Here is a 19574-nt window from a genome sequence, read left to right as displayed (position 1 = left end):
TTCCTTTTTTTCATGGAAATTAACCAGACTTATCAAACCACCCTCATAAGTAGATTATTAAGTCATTTGTGTTTTGAGCAATAGATTTTTTTCAAACTTGTAAATATTTTAGTGTATAAATAAAAATGATTTAATCATATGCGAGAAGATTTTCAATGAAAAACGAATAAAAAGAAGCAAAACCTAAAAATGAATATAACAATGATTAAAATTATACAGCAATGGATTAGAAATGAGAAAAAAAATAAAAACCAATTAACTGAGTGAAAATAATGATCAGTCATTTCAGTAAAAATATTAAATTTCTGGCTTCTCTGGTAAGACCAGTTAATGCAGTTCATAATGCTAAGTGCAGAAACTAAAGTGCAGGCACATTGCAGGCCATACGTGTGCGGCCTGTGTGAGAAGCTGTTCCGGCAGTCGGCACATCTGAGAGCACACCTGCGTACGCACACGGGAGAGCGGCCGTTCGCCTGTGAGGAGTGCGGAGCGGCGTTCGGAACTGTGGGTACACTGGCCATCCACCGGCGGCAGCATACGGGCGATCGGCCGTACGCGTGCAGCGAATGCCCGGCCGCCTTCACCACTGCCAGCAACCTGACGGTGCACCGGCGTACGCACACGGGCGAGCGACCGCACGCCTGCACGCACCCGGGCTGCGGGCGGGCCTTCAACACGGCGCACAACCTGCTGTCGCACACGCGTGCCGTGCACGCCGGCGAGCGGCCCCACGCTTGTCCGCAGCCCGGCTGCGGCCGCCGGTTTTCCCAGATAAGCAATCTGCGCTCCCACACCCGCGCCGTGCACGAGCACCTGCGGCCCTACGCCTGCGACCGCTGTCCCGCGTCGTACTCCTCCGCCAGCTACCTGCGCGCCCACCAGCGCTCGCACACCGGAGAGCGGCCTTACTCGTGCTCCTCGTGCGGTGCCGCCTTCGCCACGTCCGGGGGACTCCGCCAACACGAGCGCGTCCACTCGGGGGCGAGGCCGTTCGTGTGCCCGGACTGCGGTAATGCGTACAAGCAGGCTGGCAGCTTGGCGGAGCACCGGCGCTCCCACACTGGGGACCGCCCACTCGTCTGTGGAATCTGCTCGAAGACCTTCGCTGCTGCCAGTAACTTCAGGAAGCACCGCCTCATGCACGAACGCAATGGTGACTGTACTTGAGATTTAGAATAATCATTTGTGTTAATGTAGTATCCTCTAATTATGCAATTGCTTTTGCAAAAGGCTTATTTGTGCTGCCAGCAGTTTTGAGAAAGGATAGGTTTTTCTCAAACTCAAGGGCATCTCCACCAGACCACCAGTATATCATCAGCACCAGCTTATATATACACACACAGACATTTGGAGATGCTGAGCTGAATATGCTAAGAGATGGCTCGGTAAGGAAAGAAGGTCCGGATTTAATGTTCTGTCACCGACAAAGTCATTAGTGAGGATATATATGTGATGACAATCGAAATTAGTGCAGTGTCCTTTGATTAAGCAATCGCCAGTGCATTTGCTTTTACAAAGGGCATGTGTCTACTGCCAGCAGAAATTCAGAATGGATACCTTTCTCTCAAATGTCGGTTCACCTCAACTAGACCACTAGCGTTATATGGCATCAGCTTATAGATACACAGTTGGAGAGGCTGGAATGAAGAAAATAAATCACGGGTTTGGAAAGCAGAAAGATTCGGGTTTAATACCCTCTCACCAGCAATCTCGCGCTAGAGAAGAATGGTAAAGGAATTGGCTGTGTCCTTTTCAAAGGAACTAGCTCACTCTTTACTTTGAGTGGTTTAGGAAAATTACAAGAAAACTAAATGTGGATGGGACACGGGGACTTGAACTGCTGTCCTCCTCAAAGTGAGTGCAGCATCTTACACCTCTGTGCCGCCACGTTCAGTGTTCGGATGACAGCGGTCTGGCAGTGACTAAATACAGATGCGACCTGCCGTTTTTGAGATACAGTGTCGGACAGTTTTGTAAGGCAGAGCAATATGCAATGGAAACTAGACTGTGGCTGTGCCATAGAGGAAACACAAGAGAAAGCAGTGCATTATCTGAACCAGTGATCATTTTTCTTGCACAGTGTACTTGAAGGGCTTTAGTGTATTGCATAAATTTGTGGCAATAAATATTTTGCTTCCAGCAAAAGGGAGACATTATCAGTCACTTCTATTGAAAAGAAAGGGTGGTCAGAGATGAAAGTTCCACTGTCATCACAGCCCAGTGAGACTGAGACAGTAGCGTTTGTGTTTTATAGATGCTTAAAATGATCACGTGCATGGTGTCAGCAACTTAGGAGACATATTACTCATAAATGGAGTAATGAGAAGTTCACTATGCTCTCAGTGGCAAACATATGTGATTATGTTAAATGTTGAGGTACATTGGGAAGGCGACATACCTGACTTGGCAGCTAATGGAGTGTTTTTAATACTGCAGCTGCATTCGTAATAGCAAAAAAGGGAATTGTTACTGACCTGGTCCAGACAGGTCAGTCTGCGAGTGATCTCAGAAGTCGGCAATACGAGCAACAGTAGAGCAAATGCTGAACACGAGGCGGTAGCCCCGAGCAGCATCAGCTGCAGGGACAGGCTTCTGGTTGCTTTCTCCACAAAGAAGAGTAACGAGTTATTCTCCATTCTGTCCGTACCACCGAACTGCCGAGGACAAGCGGTGTCGACAGCAGTGGCACCAGCAGTATCGGCAGTGGGAGCCGTAGGGAGTGCATCAGTCACCGTATTCGACAGCAGTGTTCACAGCAGCAGTGACGTAAGGACGGGGAGCAGGAGCGGGGAGTGCATCCGCTGGTGCATTTTGCAGCGGTGTCGACAGCAACGACGTCAGGACTGGGAGCGGAAACGAGGAGTGCATCGGTCACTGCATTCGACGGGTGGTCCGGGAATGTCTTGTAACAAAACACCAGTGAGGGTAACGTACCTGTCGTGACCACTACTTTGTTTCTCTCTCTTTTGTTTGTTTTAACCATACTGATTTAATTTTGTTCTGCTAAGATCAGGCAACCAGAAAAAGTGACCATAATTTTTGTGCAGGAAATGTACCTGTGTAGAGAGATGAGCCACGTAGGGTTTATGGAACACTCGCCTCTCGACATGGCTGGGTACAACATGTTTAGTGTAAGCCCAACATGAATGCAATGCATATTTTTCTGCATTCGTTGAAACTCTGGTAGATTATCCTTCCTGCAGAATATTTAAACTTCTTCCATATAAAACTTCCTGGCAGATTAAAACTGTGTTCCAGACTGAGACTCGATCTTGGAGGAGAGCTTCTGTAAAGTTTGGAAGATAGGAGACGAGGTACTGGCAGAAGTAAAGCTGTGAGGACAGGGCGTGAGTTGTGCTTGGGTAGCTCAGTCGGTAGAGCACTCGCCCCTGAAAGGCAATGGTCCCGAATTCGGGTCTCGGTCCGGCACACAATTTTAATCTGCCAGGAAGTTTCATATCAGTGCACACTCTGCTGCAGAGTGAAAATCTCATTCTGGGATTCTTCCATATAATTCAAGGTATCTGGTTTACACTTGGAGCTACCATTTGCTACGTTTACATGTGACACAACTTCTGGAAGATGGAAACTGAATTTTGGAAACAGTTTTCCACTGTAACTTTCCTTTTTATCGAATACCTCAAATACATTGAATACAGTTAGGTGATTCAGTGCAGATGACGGCCAACTATGCTTGAAGGTTGCTCTCCTACTGTGGCTCAACTCTTCCACTGACAGTGTGTGCCTTATTTCACTCGCTGATGCTGACGTAACTGAAACTGAAAGCTGCTCTTTATAAATTGTTTGCCATAATGGTTACACCATTATTTGTAGGGATAATATTAGAATATTGATTTGCAGCATATCTCATTCCAGGAGAGACAGTTATTCGTTTGAATATCACATGCTCAAGATGAAGCTTCACTGACTGTATGCTTCAGTCTTAATGAAAGCATGTGACGGTATCTATCTGCTTCGTGTTTATATAGCATTACTGTCAAAGTGGCCAGTCTGGAACATACTGTATTTCTACTAGCAGATTTTAGGCATTTCATGGTTAAAATTGCTCTTGGATAACTGTCACATCTGTGGATACTGAGTCATTGGAAGGGTGAAACAACCTGGTGCTCCAGCAGTTTAAGCTAAGTTTAGGCTTTGCATGCAAGTATCTCCAGTAATTTGGTTCTGTATTAATTACTCTTTACAAAAGTATTTATCAGCTGTGACTTGTGAACTTTTACACTCTTTGTCTTCTTGAAGTATACCACATGAGTCCGTAGAGTTGTGGTGCATGGCTCATGTATTAAGCTCAGTTCATTATACTACACTACACTGCATGGAAAACAAGTACAGTACTCAAAACCAAGTCCATTTGTAGTCATCTGTGAACTTTCGGTGAAAATTTGGATGGTACAGTAAACCTCGCAAAGTCTGTTGCAATGCCATCATATACCATATTTACCCAAATCTGAGGTGCACTCAAAACAGTGACACTCAGAATTAGAGGGTTGATGGGGAGGAGGTAATGAATGTAAGCCGCACATGGAAAATGAGACTCATTTCAAGGGGGAAAAGGTGTAGGCCGCACTTCAAACTTCAAAATCGAAACAAAGTTGGTTCACTCTGACTTGAGATATGAATTAGGTTTAATGGCTGATGATACAGCTACAGTAGTTGGATTCGCATCATAAGCTTAGCAGTCAAGCTTAAGCAAGATTGTTTTGTAGATCAAGTTACTCTGTCAAATATTTAAAACGATGTAACTTGTCTGCACTCGCAGAAGATTTAATAATCAATACTAGAAGTCAGTTGCTGTGCTTACTTTCTGACTGTATCACTGTTCAGCATAAGAATAATACAAATATAAAAATTACACGATATGTATATTGTTTTGCAGTTGCTGTTGTCTCACTAGAGTTTGTTAGGCAGTCAGGATTGGAATGAGGTATCAGTTAACATGGAAAAATAACATGGTGTAATGTCTACATTTGTATTATTCTTAAGGTGAAGACAGTGCATGATTCACAGTTCATGTGGGAAAACATCCAAGATGTATAGTCAGCCATATTGACATAAATGGTAAACAAAGGCTTGCCAGTCAGCTTTTGGTAGTAGACTTTTAGTGCAAACTTCAAATGTGTGACTAACAAAATAGGAATGAAAATAACTTAGAAAATTAAAAGCAAGAATATAAAAAAAACTATTAGCTTTTGATACAAATTGTATGAAATGTTTAAAATATCAATTAGATAATTATGAACCACAATCACTTGATTCCTTGTTGCTCAGTTCTGCATACCATCCTCAGCACCATCTAGTTCATTATCAAACATTTTTTTTTGTGCCTGTTGCACAATCTGATTTGGAACAGACTTCTGTGCATCATCTGTTTCCATTGGCACACTTGCCACAAACTTTTATGTTTTACACATCCTGCTGGTGTCAGTTGTCTGTCATTGTTTGAAAGCCAGTCCATATACATGCATTTAAGCTTGTCCTTAAACCCCAGGTCTTCATAAAAAAGACTAAACTAGTTGCAGTTAGTCTCAAAAGTTCTGACTTTTTTGCACCCGAGAAATTTCATGTGCCTTAATTTTTAGAATTTCAGCTGCTCCTTAACAAACTCATTTAAAATTACTTCAAGAGCATGGTATTGGCCACATTTTGGCCCACTAAAAGCTTTCCTGCTACTGAAACAGTCAAATAATTTCCCTCTTTGCGATCACCATCGTCTGTTGTTGCTCTCGTCAATCCCGTATCGCAGACATGCAGCACTAATAGAACTTTTTCCCGTGAGAGACATAACTTCTTTCTTGAATTTGGCAATATAATGAAAGCACTTCATTGTGGTTCACTAACACCTGCACTTCACAAAATTCAGTGAAGCAATATATCGAATCTGAATAAGCTGCAGCTTACCAACTCGTTCAAGAATCCTAAAGCTTTATGCCTTGTGGGTATTTATATATAGAAAATTTATTTATTTATTTTTTGCTACGAATATTTGAAAGGCTGTTACATTCAAAGATGAGCAGTACTGAATTTTTGTTTCCTTTGTTGGATGATGCATTTAGTGATCTAAACTTTAAAAAAGTGGGCTCATCTTCTACCGCTCCCACCTCCCCCTTTTTTTATGCTACTGCAGAAGTTTTGACACCAGTACTTACTTTTGCACGTGCAAAACGTGCCTGTGTAGCACTGCTTATATTAGGCGACAAAAGTTAGCTGTGGCAGCTCCTAACGCCATTTCTCAGAACGTCTGTTTACTTTGCACTTGATTCTAAGCTGCAGGTGTTTTTTTTTTATCCCTAAAACCAGAAAAAAGTATGGCTTAGATAGCATATATGATAAATAGGAGCTGGATCGCAGGATGTGGGCATCAGTTGATGACGACGACACGCAAGTGGTCCTCTGGTAGACATGTTGTCACTTTTATTCTGAATTCAAAGAAACTTATTGGTGCCACGTAATCTTAGGAGGCCCTTAGAGGTGCATTTGTGGCTTGCAGTGCACAGATTGCAGCATAAATGTGGTGATGTGTGTGATCCTGCTTTAGGGAGCTCGCAAACTTGATCACGTATAGATACCCGAATTGCTGAATGCAGCAGTGTTCATGGCATATCATAATTGCTGTGTAACAACTGTGGACAAAGTTTAGAGTGCTGATATGGTCATGTGCCTATTGCTCGTAGGGAGGTGTCAAACTGGCCAGTTACAAACGTCCTACCGCAATAGCAAGAGTGTTTTGTAGATTCAACTTGTTTGCTAATATGTTCTGGATACTACAGTCGCTTATAAATTTATCGTGTACAGCAGGTCTTGCTTTTCAGTCCCAACTGATTATGTTCTTCACCGTGCTCAGGTCCTCTACCCCAAAGATTTTGTGAATTAGCTGAAAACGAACTTATTTTTCCCCTCGGTGCAAAGCATTCGTAACCAGAGTACCATCATTTCAACCATATATTGTCAAATTAACCATTAATACAATCTACTTTACCATGAGCACCAGGCTGCTGCTCTTCTCAGATCCGTATATGAGAGAGTTAGTTCAATACTTTACACAAAGTTCATTGGTAACACAGGCTCTCTGGTTATTTCTTGGCAGGCCACTGTAACACCTTACATCAGAGGCTGCATGGAATAACACGTCCACCACAGTAAGTGATGACGTCCATTCACCTCTCTTGCCCAAGGGAGGCGCAACTGCTGCATAGATTCTTGGCTCTGCATAAACAGAAGCTTAGCGACCCTGTTTTGCTCCACTCTAGCTCAGTTAAAACGACAGTTTTTCGCTCTCTGTTCACATGAATATCTCCCATTTCTCGAAGAGCTGAGAATGTACCATGGTATTTCCTAATGAAATGCCATGTTACACTACAATATCTGTGATGAAATTATTTTACTATATTGTTATTATCATCATAGAAGAAACAATATGAAGTAGTTTTTTGGCTTATCCATGTATTGGGAAGAAATTTTAACTGACGATTATCGTTGCAGCAAAAGAACTCCAAATTTCAAATGCAAGCATTTTTATCACCCAAAAGCAGTTATTTGAAATTAGTGCAGTTGATTACTCCTGCAAAGCACAGACAAAATATGTGTATGAGACAATGCGTCGATCCAGTGGATTGAATTTTAATCACACTTAGGTTATAATTTTTTTTAATACAAATTCTTTAAAATAAATGTTGTGGTATGTTTTAATTTTTACCAAGATTAATATATTAAACGTCTCTTCCACTATTTCATAGTACCTATTTGGGTCCTGTACTTCTTGTAGTTGGCCGGTGGGCACATCTACAAACTGGAGAATAGCAAATGATGACACCTACCAATCACTGCTTCAGTTCTGAAAATGTCAACCTTGACACTAACTTTAACTCTTGAGAAGAATCAGCTGAGAAGGGTCACAAAATCTCAGAAACTGGCATGGAGAACGTGTTTTCTTGCATTTTAGATTTGTTACTGTCATGCCCCTCTAACTGGCCAGGATCTCCTTCATGTTGTGGCAGACTGGGTAATTTTTTGGAAGGCGCTACTAGTGCCTTAATGTAAGGCATGGTAAGTTTCATAGCTTCTGTTAAGTAGTAAGCCGTTTTTTTAGCTTCGTAGCCACTTTTAGGTGGCTTCATGAGCCGCTTTTAGGTGGTTTCATGTTCCGCACTAAAGTGACCTGCAAATTTTTTCTCCTTTGTTCACAGTTGGCCAAGAAAACAAACAGAAAGGCTAAATTTAGAAACTTCATAGTGAATACTGTGTAACCAACTTAATGAAGCAATGTCTGTCTGTTAAAAGAAACTTAACGTTTTTATATTATGCACTCCACACACAGCCCTTGGAACTGGAAATAGTTCTGTGCCAGGCATGTCTGCGTGGTCAGTCTCAAGTCATTCAATTCCACAAGATTGACATTAGACTTGTGCATCAGCTCTGTCAGAATATCAATGCATTCTACCACTGGTATGTTAGAAAACACAACTGCTGACATCAAAGGATACTAATTTATCACTGTATGAGACAGATATACCTTTTGACTTATTGACTAGGTCCACGGAGTTTGAAATAGCATGCTTTGGTTTGAATTTAGTCTTGCTATTAATTAGGACATCCAGTTTACTAGCTAGTTTGTAAGATGGAGCAGTGAATGATGATACAACTGGACGAATAGGAACACCTTGTTTATGCAGTTTAGGAAGCCCATACATTCTAGGAGGCACTGTGTTCATATTAGTTCACAGTTTTGCTTCAAACTCAGTGAATGTGCTTTTGCATGAATTGTTTGCATATTTAACATCCTCTTTGAACAATTTAGTAGTGTCTTTAGGAAGGACTTGGAAGCCTGTGGTATTCAGGAAATCATTAAATTTATCCACATAATCACATCTGTTCAAAAGCACAATACTGTTGCCTTTATCAGATTTTGTGGCAATAATAGCTTGGTGTTGTAATTTCTGTTTTAAGGAATTGAGGGTGTGAAAGTCAATAGACCATGGGATGTTACACATGAATTTGGTTTCATTCTTTAGTGCATTGGCAACTATATATTTTGTAGTGGTGTCTTTCGTTAGAGCATATTCAGTATTTACTTTCATAACATCCAGTTAGGTAAGAGCACCTATAGTCGACACATTAAGAGAATTTTTTCCTACTTTTTAATATTACGGCCATGCTATTAAATAATTATGGGTTCTAAAATTATTTTCTGGAACTTCAGAGTCTCAGCTTTCACCTAAAATATCATGTCTTGTAAAAATGAAATTGTATGTTTTTATAAAAAAAAAGTGGAATGTGGACCCTTGAACTGCACCTAAAATAGACTCTCTATAGTGGCCGTGCTCCTAAAGTTGACAATTTTGGCACCTATAGTTGACATAATTCCCATATCCCCAAAAATTAGACAAGGATGGAAAGAAAACTGCAATGCTAGTCACACCAAATATTTTTTTTATTATTATTATTATACAAATTTGGCCGTTAAAGACCGTGAAAACAGTTATTTCTTGCGCTTCTGGGAAGTCTTCTTTCTCTCAGTCCACACTTCTTTCATTCTTGCGCTGAAGGTGGCTTTTCTTTCTTCAGACCATTTAGTTCCACAAGTCTTCTTAATTTTCACACCGAAACCCGTGAATGAATTCAGTTTTTTTCTAAAAAGGTTTCTGTTAAATATTGTTTCCTGATCTATGTCCATTTCTTTTAGATCTCTTTCTGTGTTGATAAACCATACATTTTTATTTTTTAGATTTGCGATGTACGAAAATATTTGTTTTGTAAGCCTATTCGGGTTCATCCTCATGATGTGAGCATAAAAGGAGCATCTTCTTTTTCTAATTTCGTCTGTAATTTTGCTGCACTTCGTATACACTTCTTTGTTGCTTTTTAGTCTGTATACAGGCTTGCCTTGATCATCTGTTATTTTCCTGTGTCCAAGAATTGTCCTCACAATTCTTCTTTCACGATTTTCTATCTGTTCTGCGTATGTAAAATTTGCCAGTGTTTCTGATGCATATAGTATCTGCAGTCTAATGACAGTCTGGTAGTGTCTGAGTCTAATGTTTTTGGATATACATTTTTTTGAATACATTTGTCTGCAGTAGTGAGTTGCTGTCTCTAGTTTTTGTATTCTAGCCCTGCAGGCTGGATGACCTTTTGCCACAGGCTGAATTAGTTCACCAAGATATTTAAAATGTTTAGATACCTGTATTTTCCCGTATTTCGTAGTTATTTTCTTTGATGGATTTTTGATATTTGTAATGATTTCTGTCTTTTCAAATGAAATTTGCAAGCCTGCTTTTTCAGCAGTTTCTTTAAGTAATTCTATTTGTTTTATTGTGTCTTTTTGTGTGTAAGCTTAACAGGCGAGATCGTCAGTGAAGGCAAAACAGTTGGTTTCAATGGCTTTGTAGCACTTTTTTTATTATTATTTAAGTTTAACTGCAAACATTAAAGTAGGTGTAAATCTCCTGAAATACATGTAACTATAGTCCTTAAAAATTAACATTCCTTACCAAATTATTGATTATCTTTAAACAGACAAGTAAAAGCAACTGAAAATTCAGAGAGGAGCTTACTGCTGAAAATTAATGTTTACAAAAGAATGTCAGAAACCAATCTACGACCTACTGTTCTTTTACATTAAGCGACTTTTTGAAAACATATTTGATCCTTCCCCCCCGTTGCAGTCAGTTCAGGCATCTCTACAACATCAATTATTCGATTGTGTGAGATTAAGGAAATATCACTTTCATGTGCTACAAACTCTTACTTATATCAATACTTTTCAGTCCCATAACTTTTATCAGCTCTTTTGACACCTCTTTAACAACACAGAGGTAACTGAAGATTGAAGTTTTTGTTTTCCTCCAACAAATTTTGCAATGATAAAATCCCCTTGTTTCACGTTCTTTTCACTGGTACTTTCTAATGACATTTCGTCAGAATCTTGTTCATATAATTCTGAGTCACTGTCCATTAATGGAACTTCACTCTCATATGAAGTATCTGAATCGGACACACCCACTTTTTTTTTCCCTTTCTTGGCTAGTTTTTCTTCCCTCTTCTTTTGCTGAATAATTTTCTTGTCCTCTCTAGCCTTCTCCCTTTCTTGTTTCTCCATTTCTAGTTTCTTTTCTCATTTCCTCCTTTTCTTTTTTTTTTTTTTTTTGGGAAGTAATCTATGATTTGAGGAGATGTGACAATAGCTGGCATTTTTTCTCTCTTTCTCCTTACTCTAGTCGAAGCAGTATGACTAGGCCAAAACAAAGTTCTTTTAAAGGGTGTTGGTACAAATCCTGCACTAATGGATGGTTTTGGCTCGTGTGTTGTCATTATGGCTTTTTGTGGAGTGTTAAGTTCTATAAGTGTCACTGACTGTGTTGTGTTTCCCACTTCTTGAAGTTGAGAAGATTGTTTTGGTGATGAAACCTGAGGCAAGCCCAGCAAGACATCCTGTGGTGCAGATTATGGTGCTGGTGAGGTTGCTTGCTGAGACAGATCATGTATAGCTTGTTGACTTACTTTCTTCCAAATGTTGTAAACAGACAAATCTTCAGCACAACCTGCCCAGTCTCCCTTATTTTCCACAAAAGTTCGTATATGTGCTTTTTCAACTGGGACTCTGGTATTGCTGTTGTTGTTGTTGCCACTTGTGGCTCAGTTACATTTAATTCTGGAACTTTACGGAATCCATTCCGAAGGATCTCGGGCATTATACCATCTAGAACTTAACTGAGCACGTGTGCAAAGTTTTGTTTATTTAAGTGTCTGTGCTCCATGCGCCATTCTTGCACTTTTTGCTTCCAAGACATTTTTTAGTACGGAACACAGCAACATCCATAAGTTGCAAAATGTGCTACATTTGGATATAGGGCCACTATTTCAATGCCCTTCTCTGAACAAAACTGACTCAGGGGCATTGACATGTGTGATGTATGACCATCCAGAAACAAAACAATTGGGAACTGAAATCCTTTCTTTACCAACCATGGGTAGAAAATTTTGGCAATATACTCACAGAAGTTTTTGTGGTTCATTCACCCACTTTCTGAATGCTGCTACAGCTGCTGGTATTTTGGTGTACCTGAAAGAAAATGTTCAGAATGTACACTAGGCTTGCTAGAGAATACAGATACAAAATTTAATCACCAGGTAAAACTATTTACCTAAATACAATCATTGGTGGAACAAGTTCCGCAACAGAATTTCCCATAATGAGTGTTGTGATGTTCTCCTTTTCATCATTTCCAGCCCCTTGATACACTGTCTTCGATCCTCATTCAGCCAGAACCTTTCCACCCTTTAGATTGAGGAAGAAGGAAGTTTTGTCTCCATTAAAAATTCTACTTGGGTCCTCAAACACTGAAATTAGCCCCCTCTCCTCAAAATAATCCAAAATTTAATGTTATCTTGAGTGACATTTCTTCGGTTTGTTGTTAAATTTTGGCAAATTCTTGAGCTTAAATTGTGATGTCTTTGCATAAAACCATTGTACCATTTCTTACTGTGACAAGACTCTTTTACTTTAAGCTTTAATTCTTCAGCCAACTTTCTAGTAGAATACAATAATGTCTGTTTTGAAACTGGGAACCCTCTTTCCCCCATCATTATTACCCATTCAGCTAGCAAATTTTCCTGATCTGCTGAAAATCTGTACAAACTCCCATTTTCATTTGTAATGGGGCCTGCCCCTTATGTTTCCCCATCAAAGTTATCCTTGGAATCCCAAATTGTTTCGAAGCAGAATAATAATAATAAAGATTTTATTATCTTTATGCCATTACAGCAATTGACAACGTCAAATGAAGTTACAGTTTATAATACAGTGTGATAAGGTATTGACTACTGAAATATTTTGGCTTATATTACAATAAATGTACAGTGGGTCATCTGTTGGATTGCTGCATTTTATTTACAGTTGAAGAATTCATTGATATCATAGAACGGGTGGGCAATAAACCATTCATGCAGTCTTTCTTTGAATGTATGTTCAGGAAGATCCTGTATAGCATGTGGCAGCTTATTAAATAGTTTGTGCCCTGTGACTTCATAGCTATTTATTGATTTTGATAGTCTGTGGTAAGGCGTGTATATGTGTTTGATGCATCTTGTGTTGTAACAATGTACATTTTCTCTACGTTTCACACCTTGTAGGTTCTCCTTCATAAAGATTAAGACATTGTATATATAGAGGTTTGTTACTGTCATAATTTTTTGTTTAGTAAATAAGGGTTTGCAGTGAGCCTTATGTGAAGAATTTGTAATTATCCTAATGGCTTTCTTCTGCAATAATAGGATGTCATGTATATGACTACAGTTACCCCACAAGATAATGCCATGGGATATTATACTTTGGAAAAATGCAAAATAAGGTGATCTGATGTATGTTTCAGGTACACAATTTCTGAGGTGTCTTAATAAATAAATTACTCTAGATAGCTTACTACTAATATAGTTTACATGTTGGCCCCAGAATAACTTTTCGTCTAAATAAACTCCCAGGAATTTAACAGAACTAGGCTCATCAGATAGTGGCTTGTCTCTTAGAGTGAAGATTATCTGCTGAGTTTTATTTTCATTTAGCAGGAAACCATTTGCTCTGAACCAATATGCTGCATGAGTGAGTGTATTTTCAGCACAGGTTTTAAGATCATTAAGATTGTTACTGCTATGAAGAAAGGTCGTATCATCTGCATACAATACAGTGGTGGATCTAATAAATGAGGGGAGGTCATTGATCATTATCAGAAACATGAAGGGCCCCAGTACAGATCCCTGAGGCACATCTACTTTAACATTTTCTATGTTTGACATTTCCTTACCAACACAAACTGCCTGTTTACGGTTGTTGAGATAAGCTTTTAATAGTCTGAGACTGTTTCCTTTGATGCCGTAGAATTCTAGTTTCTCTAGTAGTGGCGTGTGCTCAACACAGTCGAAGGCCTTGCTTAGGTCACAGAATGAGACCTGAGCAAAGCCTTTGTTCTCAAAAACTTTGAGGATGTAACTGACTACCGTGTCGATTGCATCAATGGTCGACAGATTCTTCCTAAACCCGTATTGTGTAGCATTAATTATTCTTAGATTCTCAAAGTGAGATGATAATTGTTGGTACATGATGCATTCTATTACCTTGGAGAACGCGGGTACTATTGAAATAGGCCTGTAACTAGATGGAGAGTCTTTATCTCCCTTTTTGTATACTGGGACGATCCTAGACAGTTTTAACTCGTCAGGAAAATATCCCTCAAGTAAGCACTTGTTTATGCAATGGGTTAAAGGGTACAGAATGCAATTACACACTTTTTTTTAGCAGGTTGCATGATATGTCATATATATCTAAGCTATCAGATGATTTCAGTAGTTTTATGACCCCTTGTAGATATCTAGGCGATACTTCGGTGAAGGTTAGCATGCTTGTATTTAGTGACTGTCTACCCCAATTTTGGGAGAGTAACTCTGATGGACTAATGTCTGGTTTGATAATTGTGTCTCCTATTTCTTTCACTGAATTAATAAAAAACTCATTGAGTGTTTGTGGTGGGATATTAATTTTGTCTTTTTTAGTATCTGTGGCAGCACTGTTAATTACTTTCCAAGCGGTTTTGCATTTTATTGGTGGAATTATGTATGCTGTTGGCATTGTAGGTTTTTTGGCTTGCAGGATGGCTTTTTTGTATTCATTTCTGCATTCCACATAGGATGATTTGGCACAGCCAGACTTCATACTATTGTATATGTTGTACATTAACAAAACTTGTTTTTTTAGATCTGTCAGCTGTTTAGTGTACCATATATTTTGTCTGTTTTGAGATCTGGATTTGTGGCTGCTGTCCATTATTTTGATTTTCTTTATGGGAATACTGTGGTTAAATAGGGTCAAGAATGCATTAAAAAATCTATCAAATATTATTTTGGCTGGCAGGTCATTACTTGATGTGTAATGTCCATCGACACTACAATGGCCAAACCAGTCCCTGTCAGCAAGGGAATTACGAAATGTGTTAATTTTATCCTCAGTTACGGGTCTGGTAATCCCAACTGTTGGGACAGGTCTGTTTGCATTGCTCCTATTGAAGGGAATTTTAGTTGCATAATTTAGAGATACGGAGTCATGGTCAGAGAATGGGAACACTACAACTTTGCATGTGTTTTCAGTGGTCTTGAAGTTTACAAAGATGTTATCTAAACATGCTTTGTTTCTTGTGGTCCTGTTATTAACATGATGTAAATTGTATTGTCTTAGTAAGTTTTCCAGATCTGCAACACTACCCTTACATTTAGTAACATCAAAATCAGCATTCAAATCACCTCCTATTGCAATATCATAGTGTAGCCATTTAATATTACTTAATTCACTCAATAGCATGTCCATTTTTTCTAAAACTATGTTAATGCTTCCCTTTGGTGATCTGTACATGGATACTACTATTAGCTTATGACTATTAATGATTATACCTGTAACTTCAAAGTGCTGTTCATCACACAAGGAATTTAGGTCTAGTTTGGTTATTGTACAATTGAGTGACTGGTTGGAATAAATTGCCACACCACCTCTAATGTGCTCTTTCCTACAGTAGCTATTTACTATACTAAAATTGTCAAATTTGGCAAGGTAACATATTTTAAGATCCATGCTCTTATTGCTTACACACTGAACACTATGGTGATTGGTTTTCAAACCTTTTTCAGGGCTTATCTTTTGGATTTCTGCCTCTTGTTGCCTTTTACTAAAAAATTGTTCACTTCGAGTGGTAGAACATCTACTGTTGTATGCCTACTCTTCCCTCCTTGTGATGATATTGTAGATGAGGCTGCTACTACAGGAATTGATGGAACTGCTGTTATGGTGTGTGGAGGCACTGTTGTGGCATCTGGTGACTGAGGAGATAAGGTGGTTGCTTCTTCTTCTTCTGCTGCTGTTGAATCCTGTAGATGAAGTGTGGTAGGTACTGCTGCTGCAGCGTTTGTTATGTGTGTAGGTACAATTGCTGCTTCCACCTCTATTGCTGCTATAGAAGTAACCATTTCTTCAGGCTCTGCTTGCGTCAAGCAAGGAACTGGAAGAGCAGCAATTACTTCTTGGTTGTCAGATGCTTTCAGTATCATGCTGATGTTTTGGCACAGAATCTTCTTGCCTCTGTTATTAAGGTGCATGCCATGTCTCGTGTAACAGTCTCTTTGCAAGGAGTCCATACTTATAAAATATGCGTTTTGGTAGGCCCTGCAAATCTTTGAGTATTGCCTGTTTGCTTTTATGATTTCCACGTTCACACATGACCATTCCGAAAGGTCATGCCTATGTGGAATTCCGACTACAAAAACTGATTTGTCTTCTGTTGAATTTAGTATTGCCTTAAGGTTTCGTGTTGCACTATGGAGGTCGTTTTTATATACATTATTGGCTCCAGCTATGATGACAATATGACGATCATTTCCAGTTTCTATGTTTCTAATGAGTTCTTGGATGGGTGCACCTGGTTTGACAATACTAGTTGCTTGTATACAATGACTGTAACGTAGTATTTTTGCGATCTCACGTCCATGGCTGTCAGAGAATATTTTCACTTTGAGTTTGTCTTCACGTTTATTGCGGAAGTTTCTGCTCATGTGCTTGTCACTATATAGATTCGGCATGTTGTTGTCGTCACAGTTTTCCGTGGATTCCACATTTATGTCTGAATCTAGTGCATGAAAACGGTTTTTTGTTACCGCAGGAATTCTACAGTCACTGGGTTTCACACGACCAACCCTTTTTGGCCTAGTAAACATATGTTGCCTTGTTGTTTCTGCCTTTAGGCCTATATCCACTTCAGAGCACTCGTTTATTGTAGGTAGGACACTGAAACTGCTTTTATTGCCGCGGTTCATTCCATTCGTTGTATTTATCACCTTTTCGCTTCTTTCTTCCGTGATCATGCTAGTCCTGTGCTCCCAGTTCAGTGTTTTACTTGCTTTGGCGATCGGGTTATTACGCGCCTTTTTCAGTTCGGCATTTTCATTTTGTAAATGCGTAATTTAGCTCCACTATTTCACTGTTATAATTTACGTATGTTCCGTTTTTCACCACACAACTATAACTTTTGTTCACTTTCTCACTATAAACAACTGTACCGGACGCCATGCTTCTTGAATTATGGAAGATGGAAGCCACTTGTTTTGGTAAACACAGATCTATACTGTCAGAAAAAAGTGCAACAAAGGACTACCTCATTTAATTCACGAGTGACATGACATGTAGTTCATCGTTGGAATAGCTCATTCCATGGTTCACTGCATCAATGGCCTCTATCAAAGACTCTTGTGAGTATTGTTGATACTTATTTGGACCCATGTTTCTGGAAAAACAGTTAAAAATAACAATTATTTAGAATGCTGATACTAGAAAATAAAAGATTTAAAATTATCAGATAACACTCCTAAATTAGACACTCGAATACCTAAAGCTGACACCCTATGTCAATTATGGGTTCTAAGTGACATAGCTTAATAAAACTGATATCATTATGAACAGCATTAAAGTTACTTTCAGATACAGTCTAAAACTCAAGTTGTAATATGAAACCAAAAGTTGACACCCCTGTCATATTTAATATTTTGCTAATTTAAAAGAACCAGTAGTTTACATACATGTGAATGCATAAAGTACTAATTTTATCCCATACTCAACAAAACAAAGGCAATAATAAAGTCTTCTCAGTAACACAAAAGAATTAAAATTAATCTAACATATACAGAAAGAAGTTGAGACACACTGAATGAAACTTACTTGCTTGCGATTTCCTTAAGGTTTGCTTCTTGCTTCTGTCTGCTGTGCAGGTCATAACAAATGTGGCTTTTCCCTCCCAAAACCACGATGCTTTCTCTGTGACTTTGTAGATACCATAGTTAAACAATGTATAACAATAATATTTATTTATTTATTTATTTAGCGTATGGCTCATAACATCACAGTAAAAATTACAGAAACAACACAATTTAAAAAAAATCATATATGTATAAACAGAACAATAAATAACAATTTGTATATAAGGACACCACCAATTGTAAATTTACACTCACAGAAGAGCAATCACAAACAAACGTCCAGCTTAGACAATATATAGTCGATTACCTCTTGGGTCGCCATTAGCAAATCCTGTGGGGTCACCCTCATATGCCCTTAGTGGGCATTCCTGCACGATGTGTTTTACCATCTGCCTCTCAGCGCCACAGTCGCAAGTGGCCAAAGGAAGTTTACCCCATCTGTGTAAGGAGTCGGCGCATCTCCCACAGTTGATTCTGATGCGATTAAGAGTTGACCAAACTTTGCGGGGGCAAGGGCAATCAAATCCTTTTGATTTACTAAAGATGCATGGCATATTGTGGCAGTTTACTGCTATTCCACTCTCCCATTACTCTTTCCATTGGTCATTTATTTTAAAGTTCGTTTGGTGCAGCGCCTGTGCGGTCTTTAGTGTGGGATGTAATGTATTGGCAGAGCCCTGAGCATTATTGTTAAACATATATGACCAATCATAATTACCGAGTGAGACCATGAAATTAGACAATTTTTCTTGCATTATTGGTCTTGTGATGACTATTTTAGGCTCTTTAAACTCATTATAGTCCATATTAGGCCTATCTGTACCTATTTTTACACAAACTGAGTCATTGTCCGAGAAATCAAAGACAGCTACATCCGAAGACAGTAACTGTCTATTGACATTTGTAAGTATGTTGTCGAGACAAGTAGACTGTCTTGTTGGTTTGCAGTTCGTGAAAATGAAGTTGAATTGTCGTAACAGGTTTTTAAATCCATTTATGGTGTGCACGTCTTTGTTTACATCAAATGTGGCATTGATGTCACCCCAATCACTATACTATATTTCTTCCACTGAGGACTAAGAAAGAAATTCATTAAAGTCTCAAGTTTTTCTAAAAATATTAGTGGACTTCCATCTGGTGATCTATAAAGAGATACAATAAGAATTTTTAAATGACCCAGATATACACCTGTGGCTTCAAAATGTATCTCACTGCACAGAAATCCTAGATCTAGTTCATTACTACAATTAATTAATCCTTTCTTAATGTAAATTGATACACCCGCAAGAATATCCTGCTCTCTGCTATAGCTGTTTGCTAAGTGGAAATCATCTAGTACATGAAAAGATATTTCATTTCCTTTACACCAGTGCTCACTAAAGCATAATGCATCAAATAAGTTCTCATTTGGAAATTCGTTTAAAATTACGTGTTTTCCACTTTCAATATTGAGATAACCTATCTTGAAAGACAAAGTTGGTGAATAATTTTTTTTATGGGGGCAATCGTCATTACTCCTATATTTCTCTCTAGTGTTACCGACATTTATTATATTATTCTCATCTTTAATCTGGTCATCCAGTGTGAATCTGGGCAAATCTGTTAGTCTCGGCCCTTCTTTGCTACCTTTAAAAAAAAAAAAAAGTTTTCCCTTAATCTAAGTGGTATTGACTCACGAGCTATCGATTTTTGCAATGCCAAACTCAATGGCTACTTTTATGATTTAATTATTCACATACTTCTTTCCGAGTTGATTCAGATGGAGACCATGG

General features: G+C 38.9%; 1 protein-coding gene across 1 annotated transcript in view; it reads left to right on the top strand.

Annotated features, from left to right (window-relative positions):
* Nucleotides 1–1167, top strand: part of LOC126210028 (zinc finger protein ZFP2-like) — a 78698-nt gene extending 77531 nt beyond the window's left edge. The window contains exon 6 of the mRNA XM_049939131.1: nt 381–1167. Coding sequence (XP_049795088.1) covers nt 381–1167 — 787 coding nt within the window. The remainder of the gene's footprint in view (nt 1–380) is intronic.
* Nucleotides 1168–19574: the final 18407 nt, after the last annotated feature.

This window comes from Schistocerca nitens, chromosome 10 (assembly GCF_023898315.1).
Source record: "Schistocerca nitens isolate TAMUIC-IGC-003100 chromosome 10, iqSchNite1.1, whole genome shotgun sequence".
In the NCBI taxonomy this organism is placed as follows: Eukaryota; Metazoa; Arthropoda; class Insecta; order Orthoptera; family Acrididae; genus Schistocerca; species Schistocerca nitens.
The sequence above is the reverse complement of the archived record's forward strand: the minus strand, read 5'-3'. Positions and strand labels throughout refer to the sequence as shown.